The following is a 27,093-nucleotide window of genomic DNA, read 5'->3' on the forward strand; positions in this document are numbered from 1 at the left end:
TCTTCCTACTGTTTGTTCTGGATCTGATAATTCTATAAACTGTGTTTTAAAATATCATTATTCCCTTACCTGTTAAAAGTTGATGGTGGCTTCACTGAATGGTCTGCCTGGGGAACATGTGATAGAACATGTGGTGGTGGCACACACAGTCGCAATCGCTCCTGCACCAACCCTGCCCCTCAGTTTGGTGGGCAAAACTGCACGGGGATTGAAGAAGAAAGCAAGGCATGCAATACCAACCCTTGTCCAGGTAATGCTTAATTCAGAATGAATTTATTTACTCCTAAAGTGGAATGCATGGAGTGATATGTTGTATTTAATGTTATTGTTTAATATTGGCTGTCTTTATTTTTGGTTATAATTGATTTGATTTGGTTATACTTGATTTAAAGCTATATTAACAAAAATATAGGACAGTTACAGGTAGGCATGAAAAGTAAATCACCCATTGCTCTTTATAATAATGTATATAATATCACAGTTGATGGTAATTGGGCCCCGTGGGGGATGTGGACTACCTGCAATGTCACGTGTGGAGGCGGCATGCGTGCCAGGTACAGAAACTGTTCCAACCCTGAGCCACAACATGGTGGACAACCTTGTCCTGGCAGTGGTACAGAGACAGATGTGTGTAACTCTCAGCCTTGTCCAAGTAAGTGATTGATTTGATGGGACATTGTTCTGATATTCTGTCAATATAAGTGCTTTTCTATATAAACAATGCAATAAATGTTTGGTACAAGGTTAATAAGCATACAGTTATACAGTTTTGTAATAATCAATACATGGATTCTAATCTACCCCCACTATCAATAACTGTCATATGGCTACTCTATTGGGTTTCTGCCACTTTTGCGGACTACCATTCACATGAATTTTCAGGTGACTCTTTGTTGTCTTTATTTCAATAATTGAACAAAGCAAAAATTTATTTTTGTGTTACTTTTTGGATTATAAATTAAAGTAGTATAACAACCATCATGTTGTAGTTGTAGAGACTCATTGAATGTCAACTTTTCTATTTGTAGTTGATGGTGGTTACACAGACTGGACCACATGGACTTCCTGCAGCACTACTTGTGGACCTGGAACACAGGAACGCACACGCACATGCACAAACCCAACCCCAGCATTTGGTGGGAGTGATTGTCAAGCTCTTGGGAGTGCTTCAGATAATAAAACATGTAACTTAGTTGGTTGCCCTGGTAAGAACATCTTGTTTGTATTTTTATGTTGGCTATAAGTCTGTTATTTGAAAACAATGTGTACTGTTATTACAATAATACTTAGTTAAATAATTTTGGAACACATTTATTTATAAGTTTTCCCTGCAGTGATTTGTCTGTATTAAATCTACATGGATGCCCAATAATATAACATTGTGTTAGACAAGGAAAATAATAATAATAATGTAAATATAATTGTGAACTTGTTTATTTATTTATTTATAGTTGATGGTAACTGGTCACCATGGGGTTCTTGGGGTTCATGTAGCAGGACATGTACCCTTGGCAATCTGAAAGGCATCCAAACTCGTCCTAGGACCTGCACAAATCCTGCTCCTCAAAATGGTGGAGCCACCTGTCCCGGCACAGATACAGCACAAAGGTTCTGCAACACAGCTGATTGCCCTGGTAAGGCAAATAATTTCAGTGTCCAATATCTTCTTACTTCAATTTGGTAGGTTGCTTCATTATTACGAAAAACATTATTGCGCTAGACATACATGTAGATGCCTTTATTTATATTTTGTTTTCTTGGTTTTTGAAGTGATGGTTGCAGTTTTTGTGATTTTATGTATCTTTATGTGTGTTGACATACTAGATTTTATGTTTTATGACTAGTGAATTTTTGGACAGTAAAGACGTAGGGCTCTTGTAAGTGTCTAAGAACCCTTGACTTGTTCATGCCACAAAAATGAAGGTTCGAGCAGTTTTGCCGATAAGTTAGACCCATTTATGGAACTAAAGTATAACACAAGCCATGTTAGCACTGTGGTATTTAAATGTAGTCTTAGTTATTTAAATCCACACCTATTTCAGTTGATGGCCAGTGGTCTGATTGGACAGACTGGGGGAACTGCAATGCCACCTGTGGAGGGGGCACCCAGAGGAGGGTGCGTTCCTGTAGTCAGCCACAGTTTGGAGGAGTTCAGTGTGTTGGAGCACCCCCATTTGACCAGGAGGAATACCAGAGCTGCAACAACCAACCCTGCCCAGGTATTCATGGGTCTTTTGGCAAGCTGGTTCCATAATTTGTAAACTTCAGTATTATGTGTACCGTAAGTTTCAGATCGGATGCAGGCCAGCTTCTCTATTTTCAAATTTTCACATCTGTTTGCTGAGGGCAAGTGCATGGGTTAATGAAATTCAAATTGGAGATGGTGAGGCTAAAATGTATCATCAAGTCTGAAGCTTAGGGTATTTTATATCGTATATTGATTGCCCTTGTCGAATAGCTGGCAATAAAAAATTGACATTAGGGATGTAAACAGTGTCAGTAATTTTTGGGGCCAGTTTTGTTTGTGGAATTCTGTGAATTTTGAACCCTGTCATTAAGCAGACAAACTAGGAGACACAGAAAGCATTTTCTGCATAAAACAGCACCATTATTCTGTCTTTTCAAGTGGATGGTAACTGGGCTCCATGGGGTGCATGGTCCACATGTCCAGTTACGTGTGGGGGAGGAACACAACAACGACGGCGGACATGCGCCAACCCTACACCTCTCTTTGGTGGTGCCTCTTGCCCTGGTGCCAGCAGCGAGACACAAAACTGTTCTACTGCTTTATGTCCAGGTACAATATTCTCTTATTTGTCTTGGTTGAAAGGATTGTTTATGTTTAATGCCAAATTTTGATGGTGCCACTTTTTTTACTCTTTTGAACAGTTATATATACTTATCTGAATATTCATGCAGCAAGATATATAAATAATCAATTTTAAGAAGTCAACCTTTAAATAGTCAACAAGTAAAATAATCCTTTATTCCTAAAGCATGTTCTAAAAACATTCTTTTACTGTTTATTGTTTAAAAAATGGTAAATTGCAGTATAATTTTGTATTCAGTGGATGGTGGGTGGTCTTCATGGACGGATTGGGGTGCATGCACAAAGTCTTGTGGGTCTGGTGAACGGTTCCGTCATCGTAACTGCGACAGCCCATCACCACAGAATGGTGGAGCTCTTTGTGCTGGGGCAGCAACTAATACACAGACTGAATCTGAAAGCTGCCAGACTCAACCATGCCCAAGTGAGTAGCTGACTTGTCAGTCAAAGAAGAATACATGTGCTTTCATCCAAGTTTTCCTATGTTATATATTTTTAAAAATCACTTTGTGCACTAAGCATTTGAAAATGTTATGTTCTTGTAAGTAAGTAACTAGTAACTAACAAGTTTACCTTTTTTATATATTCTCCAAAACGTATCAAAAATATGTCAGACGTACATTTAATTATATCTGTAAATACCTTCTAGTTGATGGCAACTGGGGATCATGGGGCAATTGGAGCTTGTGTGATGCCACCTGTGGTGGAGGCAATCGCATCAGGACTCGCTCCTGTGACAACCCAGCACCCGATAATAATGGAACATTCTGCATTGGATCTGCAACAGAGAATGAATCCTGTAATAATGCCTCATGTCCAGTTGATGGACAATGGTCAACATGGACACCTTGGTCAGTGTGCCCTGTGACCTGTGGAGGCTCACAACAAACTAGGTCAAGGTCATGCACAGCTCCAGAGCCAGCATTTGGAGGTTCTCCGTGTCCAGGGGGACAGTACAATGAGACTGAGACCAGAAACTGCAATACAAGTCCATGTCCAAGTAAGTTGGTTTGTAGGCCATATACATCTTATTATTGATTTTTCCTAGTTAGCATTGACCACAGATAGTCTGATTAGAATAAAACAAAAATTGCTTTTTTGAATTTTTTTACTATGGTTTATACTGATAAGTACAGGGGCTTTACTGTGTTAAGGTATATTAATTTTAACAGTTTTGTTGATACGTAAGATTTTAAAAAATGTGTTATAAATAGGCTATACATAAATTGTACTTGGAGGTAGCTAAGTTAAATACTGGCTGCAATGTGTTCTCTTTTTATTGCTTCACTTTCAATTACCTGTACTATAATTTTTGTGGGTTAACATTTTATAGTAAATGGACAATGGAGTAACTGGGGCTCATGGTCAGACTGCAGCACTTCATGTGGTCCAGGTGTCAGGACAAAGACACGCCAGTGCAACAATCCAGCACCACAGTTTGGAGGACAAAGTTGTCCTGGTTCTGGTACAGGGACTGAAGAATGCAATGTGCGGCCTTGTCCAGGTTAGACAGAATTCTTTTAAATTTTATATGAGAACATATTTGTATTTAACTGATCTAGCTTACATGATCTTAGCATTTTAACCCATGCTGTTTTACATGTGTACACTGTACATGCATGGTTGTCTAGATTGAAACTGCAATGGCTAACCAAAGACACACAGTAGCTTTATAGCAAAATGGGCAGTCACCCAACAACCTCTTGTTATCTGGGTGTGAATGTATGTAATTTTCAATTGTTTTCTTCTTTGTTTACAGAGGCTCCTGATACCAGGGGATCACACTTTGTCCTGCTGTTCTTAGCTAACAAGATTGTGGGAGGAGTAGACATTGCACCAGAGATCCTCCTCATTAATCCATACTCTGTACCAGTTCAGGTATATACAGTTTTTTTTCTCGAAATAGTATGGTGAATTAAATACCCATTTATTTAGCAGTGATTTTTAGCCCCATCATTATGAGGCAATACAATCCAGAAACCAGCACTGTTACATTTGGAACCATGAACAGATACTAGAATAATTTGGTAGAAACGTATTCTTGGTTACATTGTCAGAAGTTTGCTGACCATCAGCCAAGTTGATTCTAAGAGGTGGCACTATATTCAACTTTTTCAAGTTTGAAGTTCATGTTCTGCCAGTACCTTGATGATTTAGTATAATTTCTATTATGTATATTCATCATTTTATGTGTCAGGTCACCATAACAACTCCAGGAGCCACAGTAGACCAACAGCCTTATTATATAAATCAAAATGTCAACCTGGCACCTAAGTCAACACAGATTGTACAGGTTCCCAAATCCATACGTCTGTCAGGAACCGAAACTGCTCCAAAAGGCATTCTAGTCACAGCCAGCCAGGAGATAGTTGTCATGGGGATCAACAAGGAGCCAGACTCCACTGATGTGTACACTGGAGTGCCAGATGATGCCATGGGGAAGAGTTTCCGTGCTGTTTGTGCACCACCCACTGGAGATGGATGCCAGATTGCTGGGGTGGCCATGAAACCAGGGACTGTCATCACTGTTACTCTACCACCATCAGCTAAACGAAGACGCAGACGTAGGGACTTGACATTTAATGGACAAACATACTCCCCAGGGGATACCTTCAACTTCACTATTAATGGCTTTGAATCTTTCCAGTTCTCAAGTGGAGATGATTTGACAGGAGTGTTAATTGTCAGCTCTGAACCTATTGCTCTCTTCAGTGGCAACATGCAGACTCAGGTTGGCATAGGTACCTCAACTGACCACGTAACAACACAGGTACCATCACTTAGCACATGGGGGAAACAGTTCATAATTGTACCCATACCAGGGAGATCCATGCACAAGAGAGGAGATATCATCAGAATTATTGCCAGTGAAGATGTAACATCAGTTAATGTAACTAATAATGATGTAGGGACTTTGACCAACACCATTTCACGTGCTGGAAATTTCCTGGAACTCACTATAGGAAATGGAACTGACAACTTGTGCAGTTACATTGAAGCAAACAAAGCAGTCATGGTGGTGCAGATATCAAAGAGTCAGTTTGATGCAAATGAACCTGGAGATGTCTCAATGATTCTCATCCCTCCCATAAAGGAATATCTACCTCAGTATGACTTTACTGCTCTCAATGATGCCAGTAATGGCAACTACACCAGCTATGTCATGGTGGCGGTAGCAGAGACCCAGAAACAGAATCTGTTAATTGATGGCAAGACTTTAAATCCTGGTATTACATGGTGCCCTACCATCCAGGGGACAGGATACACTGGGGCCTCCTTCATGGTAACCAATGAACAACATTCCATGGTGACCAAAGATCCCACCAAGCCATTTGGTTTGCTTATCTATGGATACAGCAGTGGAGAAAGCTATGGAACTACGGCTGGCATGAGACTGGCACCAATTAATGAAGTAAGTATATTTAATTCATATGTTTTCCTCTTTTTCTTCTTTTTCTTCAGTTAATGTATTTGACCAAGTGCATGCGTTTAAGATATGCCTAAAACTAAGAATAGTTTCACTTTGTATTTTGCTGTATTTTGGTGGCAGGTGCTTGATTTGATATCCCTCTTCCTTCCAGCCATGTAATAGAACCAGCCAGTCTGTGGATGATGGTCTGGATAACGACTGTGATGGCAGGATTGATGAAGAACTATGTGGAAATGGAATTGGTATGAACACAAAAAAAGCCAGTTATTATTTGAAATATTTCTTTATTGTTTTTTATATTGTTTGTTCATTTAATTCATTGTTTATTCAATAATTTTATTTATTTACTTTAGAGGAGGTATATTATTGTTAACTTTGCTTATGGATTGTCTGTCTTAGAGGAGAATTATTAAAAATTATCTTTATTTTTCAGATGATGATGGTGATGGAGTGCAGGATGAAGATTGTGTCTCACTGCCAAATGGTATGCATCGCTTGGTGAATTCCATTTGAAGAAATTTATGATGACATACTACAAATCTTTACTTAATATGAGATAATTGTATGTGTTGTGCAATTGTGAAACTGATACTTATTATTGGAATATTAAGAAAGATATAGCATGCTACATTTTTTTCTCACTATAGTTGACGGTAACTGGGCAGCCTGGCAAACATGGAGTTCCTGCTCTCAGACATGTGACAATGGAACTCGTACACGTACCCGCACATGCAGTGACCCTGCGCCACTGAATAATGGAGCCACGTGCAGTGGATCAGCCAGCGAGGAGGAGACATGCCTGGAAACTTATTGTCCAAGTAAGCTATTTTCTTTTGTAGGAAATATCCTATGTAGTTTTTAGCAGAGCACTTGTGGGTGTACTAAAACTACTGGATGATAAGTAAAAAAGCACATTAAATGTTGTTTTCATTTTTTGTCAATTTTGCCTGAGATTACAATGTGCCAAATAAAAGTGATGTCAAGGAAGAGGTTTATATAACTTTTTTTTAATTCCAGTTGCTGGTGGTTTCACTGATTGGTCAATTTGGAGTGTATGCTCTGTAACATGTGGCACTGGCCAGCAGCAGCGCACCAGGACCTGCACAAATCCTGCTCCTCAGTACGGAGGGGCCAACTGCACTGGGAATTTAGTGGAAACTAGGAATTGTGGTGATACTGTGTGTGTTGGTAAGTCTTGACAATATACTTTTTACATGTGTGTTGATGGTGCCATAGTATGTAGTTGGTACCATAGTATATTGATGGTTTCATACATGTAGTTAAAGTTGTGCTAAATTGGTACAGTGGGTATTAGAAAGACAATGGAAGTCCACTTAGAAAAAAACAGAATGAGTTATCTGTTTCTTATTCATTTCAGAATAAACACATGTATGTTCACTAAAAAGGATATCAGCCATGTAATAAATTTAAAGATTTTTGTGTGTTTTTTCATAATTGTAACAGAAATACTGTTTTTATTCAACAGTTGATGGAAATTGGGGTCCTTGGCTTGCATGGTCAGCTTGTTCAAAGAGCTGTGAATCAGGAACCAGAACAAGGAGCAGAGTGTGTAATAACCCAGCCCCAGCCAATGGTGGAGCCACCTGCCCTGGGGATAGTTCTGAAATGGAGAACTGCAATACACAGCAGTGCATCAGTAAGTGCTGCCCTCTATAGAGGGGAAATTAGATTAACATATAGTAATGTGACATGATCTTTTGCAGTATTTTTAAACTTACGTATGAAAAGTTCTGAGTAGGTGAAGGGTTACAAGTTTTTTGTAAAAATGATAAGTGCATGTGAAGTATGTTTCCCCTGGAGCACAACACTTGAGCATTGAAAAGACAAGAAAAAGAAAGGCAATGAGTACCATACACTTTTCATTTTCAGTATAAATAACTTTCATAGGTATTTGCTTCAAAATTGTTATTATGGAAATCAATTCTAGGAACCCTAGGAAGCACCTGTACCACAGCAGCTGAGTGTCAGCAGAGTATTGCCAGCAGCACCTGTTCCTCTGGCCAGTGTGTGTGTCTGGCTGGGTTCATGCAGACCAGCTCAAACACCTGCATTAGGCGCAAGGTAGATGGGACAAGTCCATGCCAGATGGATGAAGACTGTTACCAAGCTGTGGAAAACAGTGAATGCAGGGCTGTTAACAACACTGGGATCTGCTTCTGTGGCAAGAAATACTACACTGTTGACAAGTTTGATGTTTGTATCCAGAGGCTGATAGACGGAGAGTGCTCCACAAGCCAGGATTGCTCTACTGCCATACCCAACAGCTATTGTGACAGTGGGAAATGCAAGTGTTTGGGCGGCTTCTACTCTTCAGCTAACAACCAGGGCTGTGTTGAGGGTAAGGGACCACTTTGGACAAATACAGGAGCTGATACAATGTACTTAGTTTAAGCCGGCATTGAGCTGTTTGGCTCATCCTTTTAACTCATGAGATTTGATATACTTACATGTAGCAGAGTCAAAACTGCAGCATGGTAAAAATATTTTTTTATACCTCAAATAGAGTCATTAAATAGTTTGTCCAGTGTAATACCTCATTTCAGTTTATATTTTCCACATGTTAAAATTGTGAAGTGTAAAGTAGTAACCTGATTCCTGCAGGTCTGAAGCAATGGCAGATTGCTGCCCTGGTGATTGGGTTGGTGTGCCTGTTCCTACTGTTCCTCATATTCTGTACTTGGTGCTGCTGCTGTCGCCGTAGAGAACCACGAGGAAAGAAACTGACAAATTCCAATTCTGATGTAAGTTGCAGCTGTTATTTTGTCCTCCAAGTTTAGTTTAAGTTGATATCCATGTGTACGTGTGCATGCATGTGTTTCATGTTTCATGATCTATCATATCATTTGAGCAGAATGGCAGGATGGCTAAAGATGCTAATTAAATTTAAAACAATTTTTTATATGCAACATTTTGAACAAATTAAGTGAATTTGACATAGGATATTAATGGAAAAGTATTAAAATATTTAAAAATATTTTTTTGGCTTATTCCTCATATGTAACTTGTCCCTTCTACCTTTAAGAGGACATTACCAGAATTTGCTGAACATAATCTAAACTGTATCAAAACTGCTTCTTTTCCAGGTATCTGTGGGTCCTCCATTACCACGTCAGGTCTCCTTCCCAAATATGCCACTTCCCATGGCTTACAGCAGCCTGCCTCCTGACCCTGCCTACAGACCAGCCAAGCCAGACTATTACATAGCAGTACCTGCTGACGGCCCACTGGCTGATAAAGAAAAGGAAGCCTCCAATATTCCTAGTTCTCGTAACAGCAGGCATAGCTCTCCAAGGAGATAGAAGGTCCATATAGAGTTAATGGAGACTTTTAAGATATTTTGGATATTTTATGAGATTTTTACTTTTGTGAGTGACATGTATAAACTTTATGTCATTTTAAGGCCTACATTATTTTTTTTAGATATACGTAAGCTTAATATATGGTAAATGCATAATGTCATTTGTATGCAATTGCATATTTGTTTATAATTACTTAAATGGAAACATTTACATGTTATGAACTTTTTAACACTTAAGTTATGTGAGAGTAGAGAAAAAGACACTAACAAATTTTGAACAAGACAGCTAGCATTTTTTCTTTAATTGCAATTCATCAAGAGAATGTAATGATCACATGAAAATACTTACAACACCTGAATGCCAGATCAGAAGTTAAAGTTCTGTTTTCCCTTTCAGTGTAGGAAATTGATTGAAAAAAACTTATTTTGGACTGGAAAACAATATATTTTTCCTATTATTTTGTAAAGTTTAAATTGTTTTTGAGAAAATGCTCAAAGTCTGTGATGTTTGGTATTTGATCATAAGGTAGCTGTATTGTAGGACTGCATTGTATATCACTGCATGGTAGGACTGGACTTTAAGTTTGCAATCTAGATGCGAGAAAGAAGTAGAAAGAAATATAATTCACTAATGTTTTTTCATACTTTAATTTTATATTCTTAATATTGCAATATATTAGAAGTTATTAACATATTTTTATATGTATAAATGGCAATAATGTACTGATATCCAGTGATGTGAATAAAGATTAATAAATGAAGTTGTGAAAAATTAAATTAGAAATTTATCATTTATTAATTAAATAATTGTGTTTATTTAGCAGATATTATAATAAAATGGACCATAGGAATAAACTTTTGACTCTCTCTCTCTCTCTCTCTCTCTCTCTCTCTCTCTCTCTCTCTCAACGTCTATAACAAATAGAAAACAATTTTGGGATAAGCACCTGTTCATCACGCCCCGGACAGAGATCAATTCCTTAGATGTTAAAACATTGTTTTCGTCATAGTTAATAAACACATATTGGATGTGAAAGGTTCAATTATTTTTAGAGTGTCACACCTTGAATGTAAGTTCTTACTTATGATTACCCCAACCGCGCCTATAAAAACAAGCAATCTTATTATGTCCAAAAGCTGCAATAAAAAAGTGCCCCACCTAAGTTGACATTTTTTTCTTAAGTTGTTATCCCAACGAAGGTAAAATAAAATATACAGTATGAATGAATTGTAGCGTAGATAATCTTATACAGAAAAAGTTGTTTGTTCAGTAGAAATTTACCTAGTTGTATTTTCATCTGTCCCTTTTTGAATAGAAACGAGAAGAAAAGATGCGGGTGAAAGCTCAGTAACCTCAAACTACTTATTTCGATCTGGTGTCTAGGTGAGGAGAATGCACTCATTTTTTTTACCCACGTGATCTAAATAAAATGATTGTACATAAAAGGTGTGTCACACACTAGCGATATCCACCCTATTATAGAATCACAGTAGCCTGGCGTGTTTGCCGACCAACTTTATACAGCACTAGCTGTCAACAATGGGGTTATGGAGTTTTTTAGTACTACCTGTGATGACGATGTTATATTTGATGATAACGACAGGTATGTTGAATGCTTTTTTCAATGCACGGACTTGAAAACACGATTATATGTTCTTCAGGTTTCATACGCTGCTTTCAATCATACTTGGTTCTCGAAACTTCTTGTCTTTTTTCCGCGACCTATACTACCTTTGTCGCATGCACTGGCAACGTTACAACAGACTGAGACTCGGATTACACACAGTTGAACGTAACTTTGACACTCTACTGAGGGAAAGAATTATAAAGGTTGTGTGAAATATCCGGCTGTTGTCGAGATTGCACCGGTGACTAGCATAGTGACAGGTGGTTAAAATATTCATATAAAGGAACAACGTCTGTTGGTGCTGGTTACAATGATTGTTTACATGGTCTGAATCGGTCCATAATTAACCTTATGGTTGAATCTCGTTGAGTATCACATCAATTGATTTTACTACAATATATTATCAAATAAATGCTTTAACTTTCTATTGGAATTCAAGCACGCCGTCTTAACATAAAATCCTCGCCCTTTGTTTGATTAAAAGATTAACATATACACATACAAGGTCACATCCGAATCAGAATCCATCGTGACCATTTTGTCGGAAGGACGATGCACAGACGCAACAATGGAAAAAAAATTGAGCTTTTAATTCTAGCAACTCCTACTATTTCTAATTTATTTAAAATTATGTATGAGAAGAAAACAAAACGTTAATTATGGTTAAAATTGTTATCCTTGAAAAGGGGGCACTTTTTGTTGTCTTGGCTTTTAAGAGACTCGGTGATGGGCGATTCTACAAAAATGTCTCTATGTGATTGGCTTAAATCACTTTTTAAAAACTCTTAATTTCTGTCTACATTTTCAGGTAGTGTAAAACAGCAATGTTATAATTATAGAAACGTTATACTTAATATGAAATTCACTGACATGACTCAGATAGTCACTTTTTTTGAAATCACCCTAATAATTAGAACATAAATATAAGGCAACTTATTAAGTCATCTCATTTTGTTCAGTTGTATTTTCTTGTTCAATGTGATAAGCATCAAAATGCTGCAACAAAACCAGGCTATCTTTGATGTTGATGTACCGGTAATATGAAGTGCTAAAAAGATAAATGAAAAATATTCATGAATAAAAAAAATAAAGATTAAAATAGAAAATGAATAAAATAATGAAAAGATGGTTTTAATAATTGGAAAGATAATGCATATCAGATTTCTCAATTTAACATTATAATTAAACATTAGTCCAGCGAAAAAGAAATATCTGAAACTACAGCATTTGGTTTGTCCTTCGTATGACCGAGTGTACTCTTAACATATGATTTTCTTTTCAGGCAAAAATGTATGAATGAATTTTTCACATATCGCTTCAGCTGTAGGGAGTATGCCTTTGAATTGTCATTATTTTTGCTTTTGTATATTTTAAAATGTTAAAACATTTTTCTTTTGAATGTATACGCAAGTAAACATATTTGGGTGTCCTCCATAAGGAATTCAGCGCACAATACAAGGGTGGAATGATAATTTTGACAGTTTTTACACAGTCATTATTGGTCTTAAGCCCACTATTAAAATAACAGGTTTTGACACCTTAACCAGTAATGTAATGTTATACAAAAAGTAATTTTTATAAATAAGGCGTTCCCTACAATTGTGCAACAAGTCAACGCCCATTATACCTTTTTACACGCAAACCCTTCAGGCATCATAGAAGCGGGAGTGTGCGACTACACCCAACGCAACTGAAAGACAGTTTAAAGATCTTTGATCCGTGCATTGTTTTTGTGTGCTCCAGTTTAAAAACCTATAGAAACGACCATATTTGTGGTTTCCTTGAAACCACAAATATTAAAGCCTCTATTTGAGATATGAAAACTGGGCAAAAGAAGCCGTTTCTGTTTTGCGGCCTGTCTCATGCCGATCTTCTCCTACACTCTCTACACCTTAGCAGTCTTGTCATTGAACTGTAAAGATCAGAGAACTCTTGATTAATTAATTTTTTTCTTTAAAAAAAACACTTGCTACTATTTCATGCGAAGGGGGTTTAAATAATTGCTCCATTTCACGCGTGCACTACACATCACAAATATTGGCTGTGCTTTATAATATCTCAGTGTCAGAGGGTACCCCATTTGACAGCAGAGGCAGGGAGTTTTATCTGATGTTTATGGAACACAAGGTGACCACTCCACAAAGCTTTGGCGAAATGCTGATCATCACCAATGCTGCTCGTGAACCGGTAACGGTAGGTCAAGATTTGATTTTCTGTTTTATTTCTATGTCAGGCACACTGGTTGCAAGATTTGTTCGTATAAAGGGTTAATAATACTTGTATTAGTTAATATTATGATGATCATCAATACTTTAATTACCATTTAAAAACTACCTATGATATGGCAACTGCTTTGAAGATAACACTTATTAGAATTGTTTCAGCACTGTGTCCGTTTTCTTATTTTCAATTTTAAGTGCAATTGTTTAATATCTTATCTTTTAAATAACACAATAATTACTTCACAAGGTGAACATTACGTCCATCCACCCAGGAATCGACACCACCTTCACCTTAGCCGTAGACGCACACGAAACCCTCAGATATTCACAGGACCTACGGATGACAGACACCAGGTTGGCTCCAAAGGCTGTCCACGTTGTCTCTACGGGTGACATTGTCGTCCAGGGGGTCAGTAACGAAGACAGGTCCACAGATATGTTCCTTGGACTCCCTCTAGACACATATGGCACCGAATACGTCACGGTGTGTTACTCTCCACCCTATATCGCCTGTCAGTTTGGAGTCGTGGCGACAGAGGACGACACCAATGTCACAATGCATTTTCCTAGTGCGGCGTTCAGCGGGGACCCCTCCTCAGCTTTTCTAAATATTACCGGAGCAGTAATAGCTGGTAACACTGCCACAGTTAACATGATGAAATTTGATTCTTTACAAGTCCAGAGTACAGCTGAGCTGACGGGAACCCTGATAAGGTCCACTGCTCCTGTCAGTGTATTCAGTGGGAATGTGGATACTCAAGTGGCCGTTTCTGTTGGGGGTGCAGTGTCGAAGGACCACCTCGTGCAACAATTACCGCCCGTACAGGCGTTAGGTAAAGAGTTCCTAACTGTTCCAATACCAGAAAAAACGATATTTAAGCGCGGAGACGTGTTCAGGACCGTTACTACCACAAATGATACGGAACTCATTGGGGACATAAACCACAACATTATGAGGATAACAGGTTCTTACAAGTTCACTCAATTCAATCTTGGAGGAACTAATAATTTGTACACGTCTCTAAAAACCACCAACCCCATCATCTTAGCCGAATTCATTCAAAGTCAGTACAACACCATGGAACCCTCAGATCCATCCATGATATACATACCCCCTGTTCAGCAGTTTGAATCAGAGTATATATTCACCGCTCTAACTTCATCACCAAGTTCAGGCAAGCCTTATGTCAACTTATTAATCTTACTGGCCCAAGACGATGACACATCCAACATCTTTTTAGACGGCGTTGCTTTAAACACAGCAAATTTTCCATCACTTGCATGGTATCCAATATCACATACCAATTACTTCGGAGCTTATATAGAAGTACAGAATGGGACCCATAGGTTGTATCATGCTCTACCCAACAGACGGTTTGGCGCTGTCTTGTATGGCAACGTGAAAACAGACACGGTTTCTGGGGAGACCTATGCCACGCCACTTGGGATGAGAGCGAGTAGAATAAACATGGTAAGTGCGAATGTGATTGCAGGGGCTTTTTTTCCATTCAGTTAAATGTATCATAGCCATTGAAATGTTCAACAATAGTCAAAAGTATCGATTCATATACGCTGTACTAGCATAGAAACTTGGCTTGTGGCAGTTTGGATACGTGTGACCAATAATAAATTTTAACTTTTAACGTTGATGCTTTTGGAGGAAAATGACGGAAAGGTGCCCAAGCGATAAAAGTTTCCTCAAGCGAATATCAAAGCCGCCATTCACATTTGAATTGTTGATAGTGTATCTTGGAAAGAATTGGATTCACCAGACCATCTTTATTTCAACAGTCTTTTTACATTTTTATTTTCCAGGCATGCACAGTAACCCCGGACAACTGGTCAGAAACAAGCTATATAGGTGACGGCATTGATAACGATTGCGACGGTGAAGTGGACGAGGAATTTTGTGTCTCTGGGAATACGCAAGGTATCGTTAAAGTATACTGTTTTCTCATTTAAATATCCTCTGAAATAAAGGGCGTTGATTTCTTTTCATATTGAATGTGAATTGGCTGGTCAATGGACTAAAAAAACGAAATGTACCACGTATTTTTCTATTTATTTTTTTCTCTTAGCGGACAGTTTTTTCGTAGACAAAGTTTACAATTTTCTTGCATTCGTAAATACACTGTATTCAGACTGCTCTCAAACAAAGTTGGTTGAAAAACATTTTCGATTTTTGAAATGTTTTAAAACCTATCTGCATATGATTTTAGATGATGACGGCGATGGTCGTGTTAATGAAGACTGTGCAACACCTTACCCAGGTAAAATATGTCGCACATTTACCAATCTAATCACGTAACAAATCCTTGAAGAGAAAATATCCAAATCTTGGACCTTGTTCATTTCGTTTCATAGTTTGGAATTTACCTATCTGCTATTCTTTGGTATCCCAAACCGAAAACAGTTGTTTCTTATAAATAGGGATCTTGTCATCACATGCTTGTATGCAATTTTATCCGTTTAACTTCAGTGGATGGTACGTATGGACCATGGGGAGCGTACAGCAGTTGTTCTACAACATGTGGACCCGGAACTCAGTCAAGGACACGTGTCTGTACGTCCAAATATGGCGGTGCTCCTTGTGCCGGGTTGTCCACTGAAACTATATCATGTAACCTAGGAGGCTGTCCGGGTAGGTTGTACAACATATACATATGTGTTCACTATCCAAGGGAACCGCATTGAATCATTTTCAAAAGTTCAAAAATTTCATTCCCCTTTAAGAATCTCTGTAGCAGTCTTTAGGCGACGGGGCCTGTACATTAATATTTCCTTGAAAACTCTCAGTGCATATTTTTATTGCGGTGTCGTGATTCAAAACCTTTAAATTTAACTAAACAACCTTAATATGTTGTCAATGTAAAAACATTGTTAATTGTTGGTTTTAATCACTGATAAAATTAACAAATCTCGGTGAAGGACAGTTTGTTTATCACCATTTCCTTATAATATATACAGACTTGACATTTAATATGGAATATTTTTTCCAAATCATAATTCATCAGTTTTTTTTCTATTTTGCTGACTGATAAATGAAAATAAGGATTAAAATCGTGTTTTAATAACTTTTGATAATCTATTCGATGTCAGTGTGACATCAGTTCATTAACTGAATTCGCCAGTGAAGCATACAAAAATACATTGCCTATTTTAAGTCATACGATAACCACTGAAAGCGATATTTTGGATCTCCATATTTTCCTAATTATTGTCTTTAAAAGAGTTACACGTCCCACAAAGGCCCCCCACGTCAGTGTCTAGTCACAGCAACAGTCGCTGTTACGCTTGACCTCATCTTGCTGCTACCAGAGGTTTCAAGCCGCCAAGTATTCCTTGGGATAGGTTTTTAGAGTTTAATCTGAAATAAAATTCCAGGCAACGGTTAAAACGTGTCTAATTTGTCTCAGTTTTGTTGTAGGACATGCAGGCCGTTGATACGGCGAGTAATGACCTACCGATATATTGTCTATGTGGTTCAATTATGGCGATTTTGATGACCATGGTAGCTACTCATTCCCTTGGTTCTGTAATTTTTTTGCTATTTAAAGTGCTCTGTGTGAACCGGCAATCTCATCGTGCAACCTAAAATTGTTCCTAAGGTGCCCCCTATCAAATGATAGTCAAGTGGTTCCCTGATTATTCTTTTATTTGATCTGGTTCAGGTTTTCATCGATGACTACCATTGGTGTTTTGGCACCAATGTGGTATCCACTCCAAATACTGCCACTGTCAATGACCCTGGTCACTTAAGAAGTGGCACACGATTCGTCGTAGGCCTCTTCAGGATGTCTGTAAACTCAAGTTTAGCGGTACAGGTGAAGTTTGACCCCAATAAAGAAAGACACGCGGTTTCAGTGTTCTACCCAGAAACGGTCATGGTCCCCAATCCATTAGAGTAACAGACTACGCTGCTTTGCTGTTTACAGTGGCTTCCTCAGAGGTCATCTGGTATCTCCACCTGCTGAAACCAGTTTGGTGTTCGTTAAGAGCCTTGAAAAAAGCGTTTTGGTGACAATTTGCCCCTCATTCAAAACAGACTGGGTTGTTTTGGTTTAATTGCAGCAGCATATCCTGAAGGACAGTGAGTCCTGTACCCTGGTGGTAAGACGTCAATTGCATTGGGCGTGGTCTCTGTGTAGGTACATCAGTCTGGGCATTACCCTATAAAACTGTATAGACTATTCCGTTTGATACAATAATCTGTCTGGCAATGTCTGTGCTTTTCGCGCCATTCTGGCACAGCTTAACAATTTTATAAAACACTGCTTAACTCATTTTACGCACTGCACAACCGACCGCTTGCATACAAAATTTCAAATTCTTCTATGCAGTAGTTGCCGATATACGGATACTTTTTTGACAGAACCATGCTTCGCCAAAGCCAAGCTTTGACCAGCCCAAAGGAGCACTGCCCAATTAAATCACTGCATATTACACAAGGCAACAGAGCAACAGACTTGGTAGTCAGTTAATTGGCAGCGACACAAATGACTTCACACTTCTCCAGTCAGATGTCTTATAAGAGATCTGAATTTTTTGAAAAAAGAACGCATTTTTACCTAAGTATACCTTTCAAACTGAAATATTCCATATTAAATGTCAAGTCTGTATATATATATATATATATATATATATATATATATATATATATATATATATATATATATATAAAGTCAGTTAATCAGCAGACTTCACAATTCAATTCATTTTTCAGTTAATGGGGCGTGGGGGCAATGGAGCACTTGGTCAACATGTTCCACCTCGTGTCGCAGTGGTACTTCACAGAGAACAAGACAATGTGACAGTCCCCCGCCCTCAAACGGAGGGTCAGGCTGTAGTGGTAACAGTGTAGAGCCAATTACCTGTAACGCCAACGTCCCCTGTCCAGGTGAATTTTTGTATTGACCGGATGTTAAACTGAGCGGCGTGTAATGTATTTGTTTAATTATCTGTGATGACAAGCGGTTTTGCTCTATCCATAAAACGTATTTGTCAACTGCCAAAGAAAAAAAACGTAAAAACGCTGCGACAATTTCTTACAACGTATGTTCTAATAAATGAGATGACTTTAACACGCTTCGAAAACTAGTTACTTACAAGCATATTGTATTTACGCAAACCTCTTATCCGTCTTTGAAGTTTTGTAGTCATGCTATAGTTGTATATTTGAACTCTTGCAGATCCCGCTGATACCTTAGGTACCGAGTTTTTGCTACTGTTCCAAGAGAACCATATAATCCACAGCCCCGGGCTTCCTCTCAAGGTGTTCATTACTAATCCTAACACTGAGGCGGTTACGGTAAGTGGCATTATGTCTTTTAGCACCTGTCACATTTTCTTAAAAGTGGCATCTAAATGTCAGAGTAGATTATATACCTTTTTTATAAAGGTCCCTATGTCTTTCAACACAAGCCTGTTAACATCCTTTTGAGCGAGTTTTACACGAGCTTAGAAACATTGGGTCAGTTCAAATATGTACCTTGAATAATTAAAGGCCCGTGAAAACAATATATGATTCGACATATTTATCTTATTAAGGTTACAATCGATACTCCAGCGGCCACGGGTCTAACTTACTACCACAGTGTCACATTTTCCATCCCACCTTCATCTTCCACAGTCAAGCTCCTCAGCAATGAGCTTCGTATGACAGGAAGTACCAAAAGTAAAAAAGGCATACGTGTGTCTTCCACAAAAGACGTGACAGTAGCCGGAATGAATAAAGAGTACCTATCAACAGACAGTTTTGTTGTAATACCGACCGATCATCTTGGAACGAAGCATTTTGGAATCTGTGCCTTTCCTACTGGCCGAGGTTGCCAGATTGGAATCACAACAAAATTAGATAACACCCATGTAAACATAACTCTGCCACCGTCACCTAACATCGTGTCCGGTCGAAAGCGGAGAGCCACGACATACGATGGAATCACGAAATCCCCTGGTGACGTCATCAGCGTCTCACTAGGCCCGTACGAATCCGTTCAGATCCAAAGTGGTGACGATCTGTCGGGTGCCAGAATAGACTCAGACAATCCAGTCGCTGTCTTCAGCGGAAATGTTCAAGTACAGATTGGCTTAGGCACTGCACAGGACCACGCCGTTGATCAGATATTACCCACTGAAACTTGGGGTAAGAAGTTTGTTACCGTTCCTATCCCTGAGCGCACGATCTACAAGCCTGGAGACATGTTTAAAATTATTGGTAGCCAGTCAAACACCACTGTGGACGTGATCCATATGGCTGATGTTAGGAGATACACTATCCCCAACGAAGGGGACGTTTTGCAGATTATAACTGGAGCTGGTTTAGACTCGGTTTGCAGTTACATAACGACAGACAAACCTGTTCTAGTGACACAAATTGTTCAAAGTCAGATTGGCACCAACGAACCGTCCGACCCGTCGCTAATTATAGTGCCTTCCATAGAGCAGTGGCTACCAATGTATTCCTTTACTTTACCCGACATTGACAATGGGACTGCTTACACAAACTTTGTCATGATTGCTGTTGAGAAATCACAGAAAAACAACATCTTGCTTGACGGGGCAACGCTTTCTTCTGGGTTAGATTGGTGTGATATCCCTACCACCGAGTACACAGGGACGTCACTGCGGGTTCCCGCCGGATACCACCAGATGCGGAACATCTATTTGAACAAGCCTTTCGCACTTTTGTTGTATGGCGTGGGTAATTCTTCTGAGAGCTTTGGGTATCCAGCAGGGATGAGGCTAACTGATCTTACGGTAATGCTAAAATGATGCTTATATATTGGATTTAATACATTGCAGCTTTTGAAATTGCATCATTTTAAAATGTATGGCGTGGGTAATTCTTCTGAGAGCTTTGGGAATCTGGCAGGGATGAGGGTAACGAATCTTACAGTAATGCTAATAATAAGGACTATATATTGTATTTAATACATTGCAGCTTTTGAAATTCTATCGTTCTAAAATTACAATAGTATTTAGTTTATAACCGTGTTGGAAGTATATTGTATCTCCTTCTGAAGAAATATTTTATTCCAGACATGCACACCGTTCACCCAGACGGCAGAGGGGGATAATAAAGATAACGACTGCGATGGTTTGGTGGACGAAGAAATTTGCGGCGACTCCATAGGTTCAAAAAGAATTAAACACATTTATAAATATATTTCCCATATATATATATATATCTATTAGGGATATATCTTACTGATCCATTTTCAGTTGTTTTATTTTCAGAAAGTGTAACATTATCATTGTACCTAAAGTATTTATATTTGTATAAAAAACAATTTGTCATTCTTACAAATTAATTCATTTTCAACATTTCGTGAGGGGGTGTTGTAATATACTCCCTTTTTTTTATCTATATTGTGTAGATAACGACGGGGATGGGTTTAGTGACGAGGACTGCGCCCTGAAATTAAAAGGTAGGTATAAAATTGTTTACAAAGCTATATATATATTATCTGTTTTTGAAAGTTATTGTTTACGTATAAACACAATACGTCCGACACTGTCTGTTCATTTTATTTTGATAAAACTCAAAAGCTATTTTCGACGAAAAGGGAGAATAGAAACTCGGTGCTAACATGAGTCTATAAACCATCTTCATCTAGTGAATGGGAACTGGGGAGCTTGGAGTGTTTGTGGCGCATGCTCTGTCACGTGCGGTAATGGTACATGCACGCGCACGAGGCAGTGTGACAGCCCAGCCCCTGTGTTCAGCGGTGATCCGTGCCCAGGTGCCAGTACGGACTCTCAAGTGTGTGTTGCCAACCCATGCCCAGGTGTGTTTTTATGTGTTGCGGCTTACGCACTGTGCATACAACACCCATGTTGGTAGTTAAATTTTGGCAATTTTTAAAATCTTTTTTATTCTATTTTTTTTTTTTTTTTTTTTTTTTTTTGTAACTCGCAGTTTCACTTAAAATTTGGTGCATTCCTTGCATCAAGAGGGCAGGTCTGTACTGTGGAAAACCCCATGTTTTTACAAATGTCTGAAAATGTCTGATTTACATGTAATATTATTTCGTTTTTCTCTCCCCAGTGGACGGTGTGTGGTCGGCATACAGTCCCTGGGGTCAGTGTACCAAGACGTGTGGCACTGGAACCCAGACGCGGACCAGAACGTGCACTCCTCCACAGCACGGCGGGGTGGATTGTGTTGGAAACGCCACAGAGTCTAGGGAGTGCAACACACAGGCGTGCCCAGGTGATATATTGTTTTGCCAGTTCTTTCTGTACTTTGTACCAGACAGGTAATACAATAACTCAGCATAATATAAGAGAGATTCGCAAAGTTCTTTTTTTAAATGGAAGGAAAAATCACGTTTCAAATATGCACTACTTGTATTTTTTATAGTAAACGGTGTACTAGGCCCTTGGAGTAACTGGAACCAGTGCTCCGTGACATGTGGAATTGGCACGAGAGCAAGATCGCGCACCTGCACACCACCACAAGGCGGGGGAGCAAACTGTGTGGGGCAACTCCGAGAGGTAGAAGGCTGCACGGCGTCTTGTCTCAGTGAGTGCCACAGTCACTTAAACGACCGAAGTGTCTTCTTTTGTCGCAGCACATTTAAATCACTCAGATAATATTTATTAGTTCTAGTTCACGTTAAATTAATTGATATTAATTGGTTCTAGTACATTTTTACAATGTTATGCAACTACGTGTACATATATGAACATGGAAGACTGCAAAACATGTAGCATTGAAATTGTTTCGAAATGCAAATAAAATATGTTTAAATACTCAGCAGGTGACTTTTTTTTGTAAGTCTTGAGCCCCAACCCGAGTCATGCTAAGTGATGAAACATATGTATTTTGGAGTTTCACAAGTGATAAATGTTTCACGCCACCGTCTGCTTAATTATAGCCTTCATTACTGAGAATCTACCTACATGCTGCTTTGCTTAAACTGTCACATTGCTTGCATTTCGTCTGGCTCCTAGTAACGCTTTACGTAAAGTAGTATGGTCAGGTGAGGTATATCAGGTGTTGAGGGATGGGGCCCATGTTTCACACAAATAGAAATTATCCAATCCAAATATTCTCTACCTTGGCTACGGATGTCATTTTAATAGTACGTCTCTAAGAAAAGAAAAATTATGAAGATCTTGATTGTATTAAAAAATAAATTGTTTTTAAGTATACAAACCCTACTCCCTCTAGGTGCTCTAGGTCAGAATTGTACAGAGACCAGTCAATGCTCCAGAAGTGTTCCGAACAGCGAGTGCGTGCAGAGCACGTGCAGGTGTGTTATGGGCTACCAACAAACTGGTCAGGAATGCATTAGGAGACGAATTGAAAGCGCCTGTACTACGAACCAGGACTGCTCCTCAGCGGTGACCAATAGCGAGTGTGCGAACAACGTATGCGCTTGCAATGCTGGGTTTTACAGTACCAATGCAAGAACCACCTGCCTAGGGCGCCGTATTGGAGACAGTTGTACCAATGATGTGGAATGTAGTAGATTGATCGAGAATTCAGCGTGCTATGAGAGGAAATGTGGCTGTATTGCTACTTACTATGCAAGTGATGACAATTCACAATGCTTTAGACGTAAGTGACTATTCAATACATCGCCTGTTAAAAGTTAGTCTTGTTCTCTTCAATAAAAAATTAATTTCAATTCAGGGTGAATGAACACGTGCTCACCAAAAGTACTGGTCCAAAGCGATAGCAATGTCTTTTTTTTTTTTATAAATCGAGCGCAATCTTTCTGTCAACTAACTTAACTGGGGTGAGAGTAGTCTAAAATGTTGGTCTAAAGTTCTCTTTTCAAATGTGACCCTGTGCAGGTGAACGTGAAATAACTTTAAAAGCGAGCATTTCATTAAAATATTTAAAGATTTTAATGACCTCCTAAACAGAAGTTGTAAACTGTGACAAAATTTCGTTTTCAATAAATTAGCTTAAATGGTGTAATTTTTTATTTTATTATGTGCAAGTTGGTGCATATTTGTTCAATTGTTTTAAATAAATAAAACTATTAAATTTAAAATTTTAAAGTTTGAATGATTTCATTTCAGGATTGAGAGATTGGGAAATCGCCCTGATAGCCCTGGGAGCTTTACTTTTCCTTGTGCTCCTTGCTCTTTTAATCTGCTGCTGTTGCTTCATCCCGTGGTGGGGTCGCAGGGGAAATAAGGTTAGTAAGCCGTAAGGTAAAATATGCTTTTAATGTAGAAACATAAATTAAGTTTTGTAAATAATAACTTTCATATGGTTAAGATACAAGGCATGTTTAATATTTTATTTAAGTTGATTTTAATCTTAAAAGTTTTATCAAAATAAATTAAAGGGGAGGGGGCGGATTCATTGAAATGGGCCGATTACAGCGGGCGGAACACAACGCACTAAATTATAGATTACCCAAAATTAATAAAAAAAAAAAAAGATGTAACATAAAATCCCACCCTTACACCAACGGTGTATGTTTCATATGCTGTGATAATTCCTATAAAACCTGAAATAATTACAAGTATATCATCATGAAATACTGACTTATATAATCAAAATAGGCACTTTGGCGAAAGACATCTGACGACATCTGGACGTTTAGACTTGTTGAATAAGGTTAACTAGACAAGGGTTTTACATTAACATCTAACCCTGTACCAAGTATGAAGATTTGGCACGATTTTTTTGTTTCAGAAAAAGCAGAAAACACGCAAGCCCCTCCATCCTCCCGAGCCACGCTATGTTGCGGGTCCAGTCCCAGCCCTTGCTCCACCTCCTCTCATGGCCACAATGGCTCCTGCGGCACTGATGGTACCTTACGCGCCCCCGTCGCCACTGCCGGAAGCCAGACAGAAATCTCCGTCAGATGTCTTCGTCGCAGTTCCAGATCACTTTGTTGCCATTCGCAAAGTAAATGGGCGTTTGGCACTTGCGCGGGTGGAAGCGGCTGATTATCTGAATCATAGAATCATGGTGAACTTCCTATCTCCAATCCCCGAGGCTGACAATATGTTTGAGCTGGATCCCAAGAAGGAAATTGTGTCAGATTCTGATGTTGCGCACTATCCTTTGAAGGTTGTGCGCCGCGGAGAATACTTTCAGTTAGTTACTAAAGAAATTTAAATAACTTTTTGTTTATGTCTTGATATATATAGTGGTTCAACTATATTATATAGGCCAAAAACATTTCATGGATACGATGAAATGCATATAGGCTTTTCGTGGCCTCTTATGTGAAGATGGTAAAAAAGTGAATTGCTTCTGAAAAGACGAAGCCGTTTTTCTATAGATCTATGTGAGTCAAGTGATCTTAGCAATTTGATGAACGGTCAAAACTCTCTTTAGAAACGACTTACTATTTTACTAACCACACCGATATGTCTATAATTTTGTAGGCAGCCACGGACATCAAGTTTGGCCTTTTTGAGATAAAACTCAGTAAATCCCGGGTAATGAGGTTGCGAACCTTACTGTGCTCAAAATGATATATTGTTTGACTTAACATTAAAAACAGGATCAAACATGAAAACAATATTACTCGGCCTTTAAATGTACCGAATTTGTGTTACCGATGAACTTACATCATATCGATCGAATGATTTGGGACAATGGCAATGGCGTGAAAACTGCACATTTTCTTTCAGTAGATACACGAATAGCGGTCTAGAATTTAGTCTAGCCGTATAAGTATCCATCGCTTATATGATATTTATATTTTCCATTGCATTTTCCATTACGACATTAGAAAGAAAGCTGGCTAAACTTTAGGAACAAACTGATAGGCCTACGCTCCGATGACAAATTTTGGCCGAGAGATATGGGTGCCAACTATACGCATACTCACCATGTAATGAGAAAGCATATCTCAAATTCAAGAACATGAGTCGATGAAAAATAACCATTTATTACATTAATAACCATAAAAGGTCACTTTATTCATATTCGATAAGTAATGCACATAGTTTAGCTGCATAAGTCTTAATAACAACAGCATTTCGATTTAGGTTTGAAGTTTGTAGTAGCTCTGGTCATTACAGAAAATAAATGGTTAAGTACTAAAACAGCAGTGTCTTCAGTGTTCTCATAAGTTCTATATGCTCATAAGTTTAGTCAATATTTGCATAATTGTTGTCACAAAGTTGATCATTATTTCATCAGGCACATGCACAGTTCTGGCTCTGTTTACCTAATTAAGGATGAATGATTTACACTGTCAAAATTATTGCATGAAATATAAATAAAATAAACTAATCGCATCACAATTATGGAGACCTGACACAGCATATTCCTGAGAACTACAGCAATGTTGGATGGGATGCACATTGTTCCTCCCACCATTTCATCTAAAAACTACATGTATATCTGTGTGAGTACAAATGTACTGATAGAAAGAGACGTGTTAAACAAGATTTCCGTCCCTGGCCATGGCATGCTATATGCATGAATGTTCTGAGCCATGTACCTGCTTCTTGGGATATGCTGAAGCTAAGTCATATAATTATCCCAGCTATGCCCGAACCATTACAAAGACAACTTCTCAAGGAAAACCTCTCCTTGATAAATAGACCACTCTACAAAAGATAAAAAATAGCTTAAAATGTCATCTTTTACATAATAAAGTGAGCTCCAAGTCACATCATCTCTGCTGGAGGACCCAGATAAGCTGCCAGCCGTTAAGAACTGGCCTGTGCTGAATTATGTCAGTGAATCAGGTCTTTCTTGGTACAGTGTAAGAGTAGGTACTACTTGCAAAATATAAAGGAATTCACTAAAAAAGCTACATCCTTAAATTCATTGGGTGAATAGCAATCCTAATCACAGAGAGAAAAACCACCAAAGCTTCTGATGACAGGTACAAGAAGCAAGAAAAACACAAAAGGCAGAGGTTGCAAAAATCCACATCCATGGCCAAGTGGACCAAATTTTCCATAGACTGATTGAGGAGGAAAAGTCTGAACTACAAGCAACTGGAATGCAGTGACAGACAGAAGTTACTGGAACTTTGTACAAAGCAGAACTTCAAACACTCAAACCTGAAAATACAGCACTGAAAGAAGAGATCTGTTAATCTGTTATGAACATTTGTCAGAAAAGAAATTTAGGGGAAATGATGAGAAGCCTTCCTAACTTTCCTAATTAATTGATTGTCTTACTTCAAATTGAAGAGTATTTGACAAAAAAACTTGATTCTTTCTCAATTTCAAATGTTTAACTTCACATACTACTTCACACGTAAGGAACTCAGGAGTAACATAAGAGAAGAGGAAGCCCAGCTGCTAGTCAGTGGTGATCCTAGATGTCAGTAAGATAAAATTTCTTTCCTCTGGTTTTTCACAAAATTGCTTCTTTATATTTATCTAGTTTTCTATGTTGGATCATTATTATCTTGCACTTTTAGTAGCTTGTCTATTGTGCTTTTTGGAGAATCTTTTTATTTCACTTTGTTTATGTGGACTGTAAACCACGAGTGGATAGCAATGGAGGAATCTGGAAAAAGCACTACAGACGAGGAGAGCAATTCTTCAGTGACAGTGGCTGGGATGAATGAATATACGAACAATACAGAGTCAAACTTTAACAAAACAGCCAGTGCGATGGCCAACAGGTGACCCACCGTTACAGACATTTTATAAGGGTGAAGTAGAGCACTACAAGATTCCAGGTCGTAAATTGAGATTAAAGAAATGCAAAGGAGACAATG

The 27,093-nt window shown here is 38.5% G+C and overlaps 1 protein-coding gene across 1 annotated transcript in view; it reads left to right on the forward strand.

The window, feature by feature from the left end:
• LOC106174328 (uncharacterized) overlaps nt 1-26,223 on the forward strand; it is a 55,624-nt gene extending 29,401 nt beyond the window's left edge. The window contains exons 40-75 of the mRNA XM_087001469.1: nt 80-250; nt 482-652; nt 1,029-1,205; nt 1,452-1,634; nt 2,043-2,219; nt 2,627-2,797; nt 3,069-3,251; nt 3,477-3,827; nt 4,161-4,331; nt 4,587-4,705; nt 5,025-6,239; nt 6,409-6,499; nt 6,691-6,741; nt 6,905-7,075; nt 7,275-7,445; nt 7,744-7,914; nt 8,206-8,616; nt 8,880-9,019; nt 9,362-9,574; nt 11,108-11,180; nt 13,267-13,397; nt 13,674-14,897; nt 15,242-15,356; nt 15,646-15,696; nt 15,906-16,067; nt 18,150-18,323; nt 18,616-18,734; nt 18,974-20,182; nt 20,465-20,558; nt 20,803-20,853; nt 21,043-21,213; nt 21,474-21,638; nt 21,789-21,950; nt 22,602-22,991; nt 23,462-23,580; nt 24,087-26,223. Coding sequence (XP_086857595.1) covers nt 80-250; nt 482-652; nt 1,029-1,205; nt 1,452-1,634; nt 2,043-2,219; nt 2,627-2,797; nt 3,069-3,251; nt 3,477-3,827; nt 4,161-4,331; nt 4,587-4,705; nt 5,025-6,239; nt 6,409-6,499; nt 6,691-6,741; nt 6,905-7,075; nt 7,275-7,445; nt 7,744-7,914; nt 8,206-8,616; nt 8,880-9,019; nt 9,362-9,574; nt 11,108-11,180; nt 13,267-13,397; nt 13,674-14,897; nt 15,242-15,356; nt 15,646-15,696; nt 15,906-16,067; nt 18,150-18,323; nt 18,616-18,734; nt 18,974-20,182; nt 20,465-20,558; nt 20,803-20,853; nt 21,043-21,213; nt 21,474-21,638; nt 21,789-21,950; nt 22,602-22,991; nt 23,462-23,580; nt 24,087-24,515 — 9,347 coding nt within the window. The 3' untranslated portion in view covers nt 24,516-26,223. The remainder of the gene's footprint in view (nt 1-79; nt 251-481; nt 653-1,028; nt 1,206-1,451; nt 1,635-2,042; nt 2,220-2,626; nt 2,798-3,068; nt 3,252-3,476; nt 3,828-4,160; nt 4,332-4,586; nt 4,706-5,024; nt 6,240-6,408; nt 6,500-6,690; nt 6,742-6,904; nt 7,076-7,274; nt 7,446-7,743; nt 7,915-8,205; nt 8,617-8,879; nt 9,020-9,361; nt 9,575-11,107; nt 11,181-13,266; nt 13,398-13,673; nt 14,898-15,241; nt 15,357-15,645; nt 15,697-15,905; nt 16,068-18,149; nt 18,324-18,615; nt 18,735-18,973; nt 20,183-20,464; nt 20,559-20,802; nt 20,854-21,042; nt 21,214-21,473; nt 21,639-21,788; nt 21,951-22,601; nt 22,992-23,461; nt 23,581-24,086) is intronic.
• The last annotated feature ends 870 nt before the right edge of the window (nt 26,224-27,093 follow it).

The sequence above is a fragment of the Lingula anatina genome, chromosome 1 (assembly GCF_051362555.1).
Source record: "Lingula anatina isolate TDL-2025a chromosome 1, LinAna3.0, whole genome shotgun sequence".
In the NCBI taxonomy this organism is placed as follows: Eukaryota; Metazoa; Brachiopoda; class Lingulata; order Lingulida; family Lingulidae; genus Lingula; species Lingula anatina.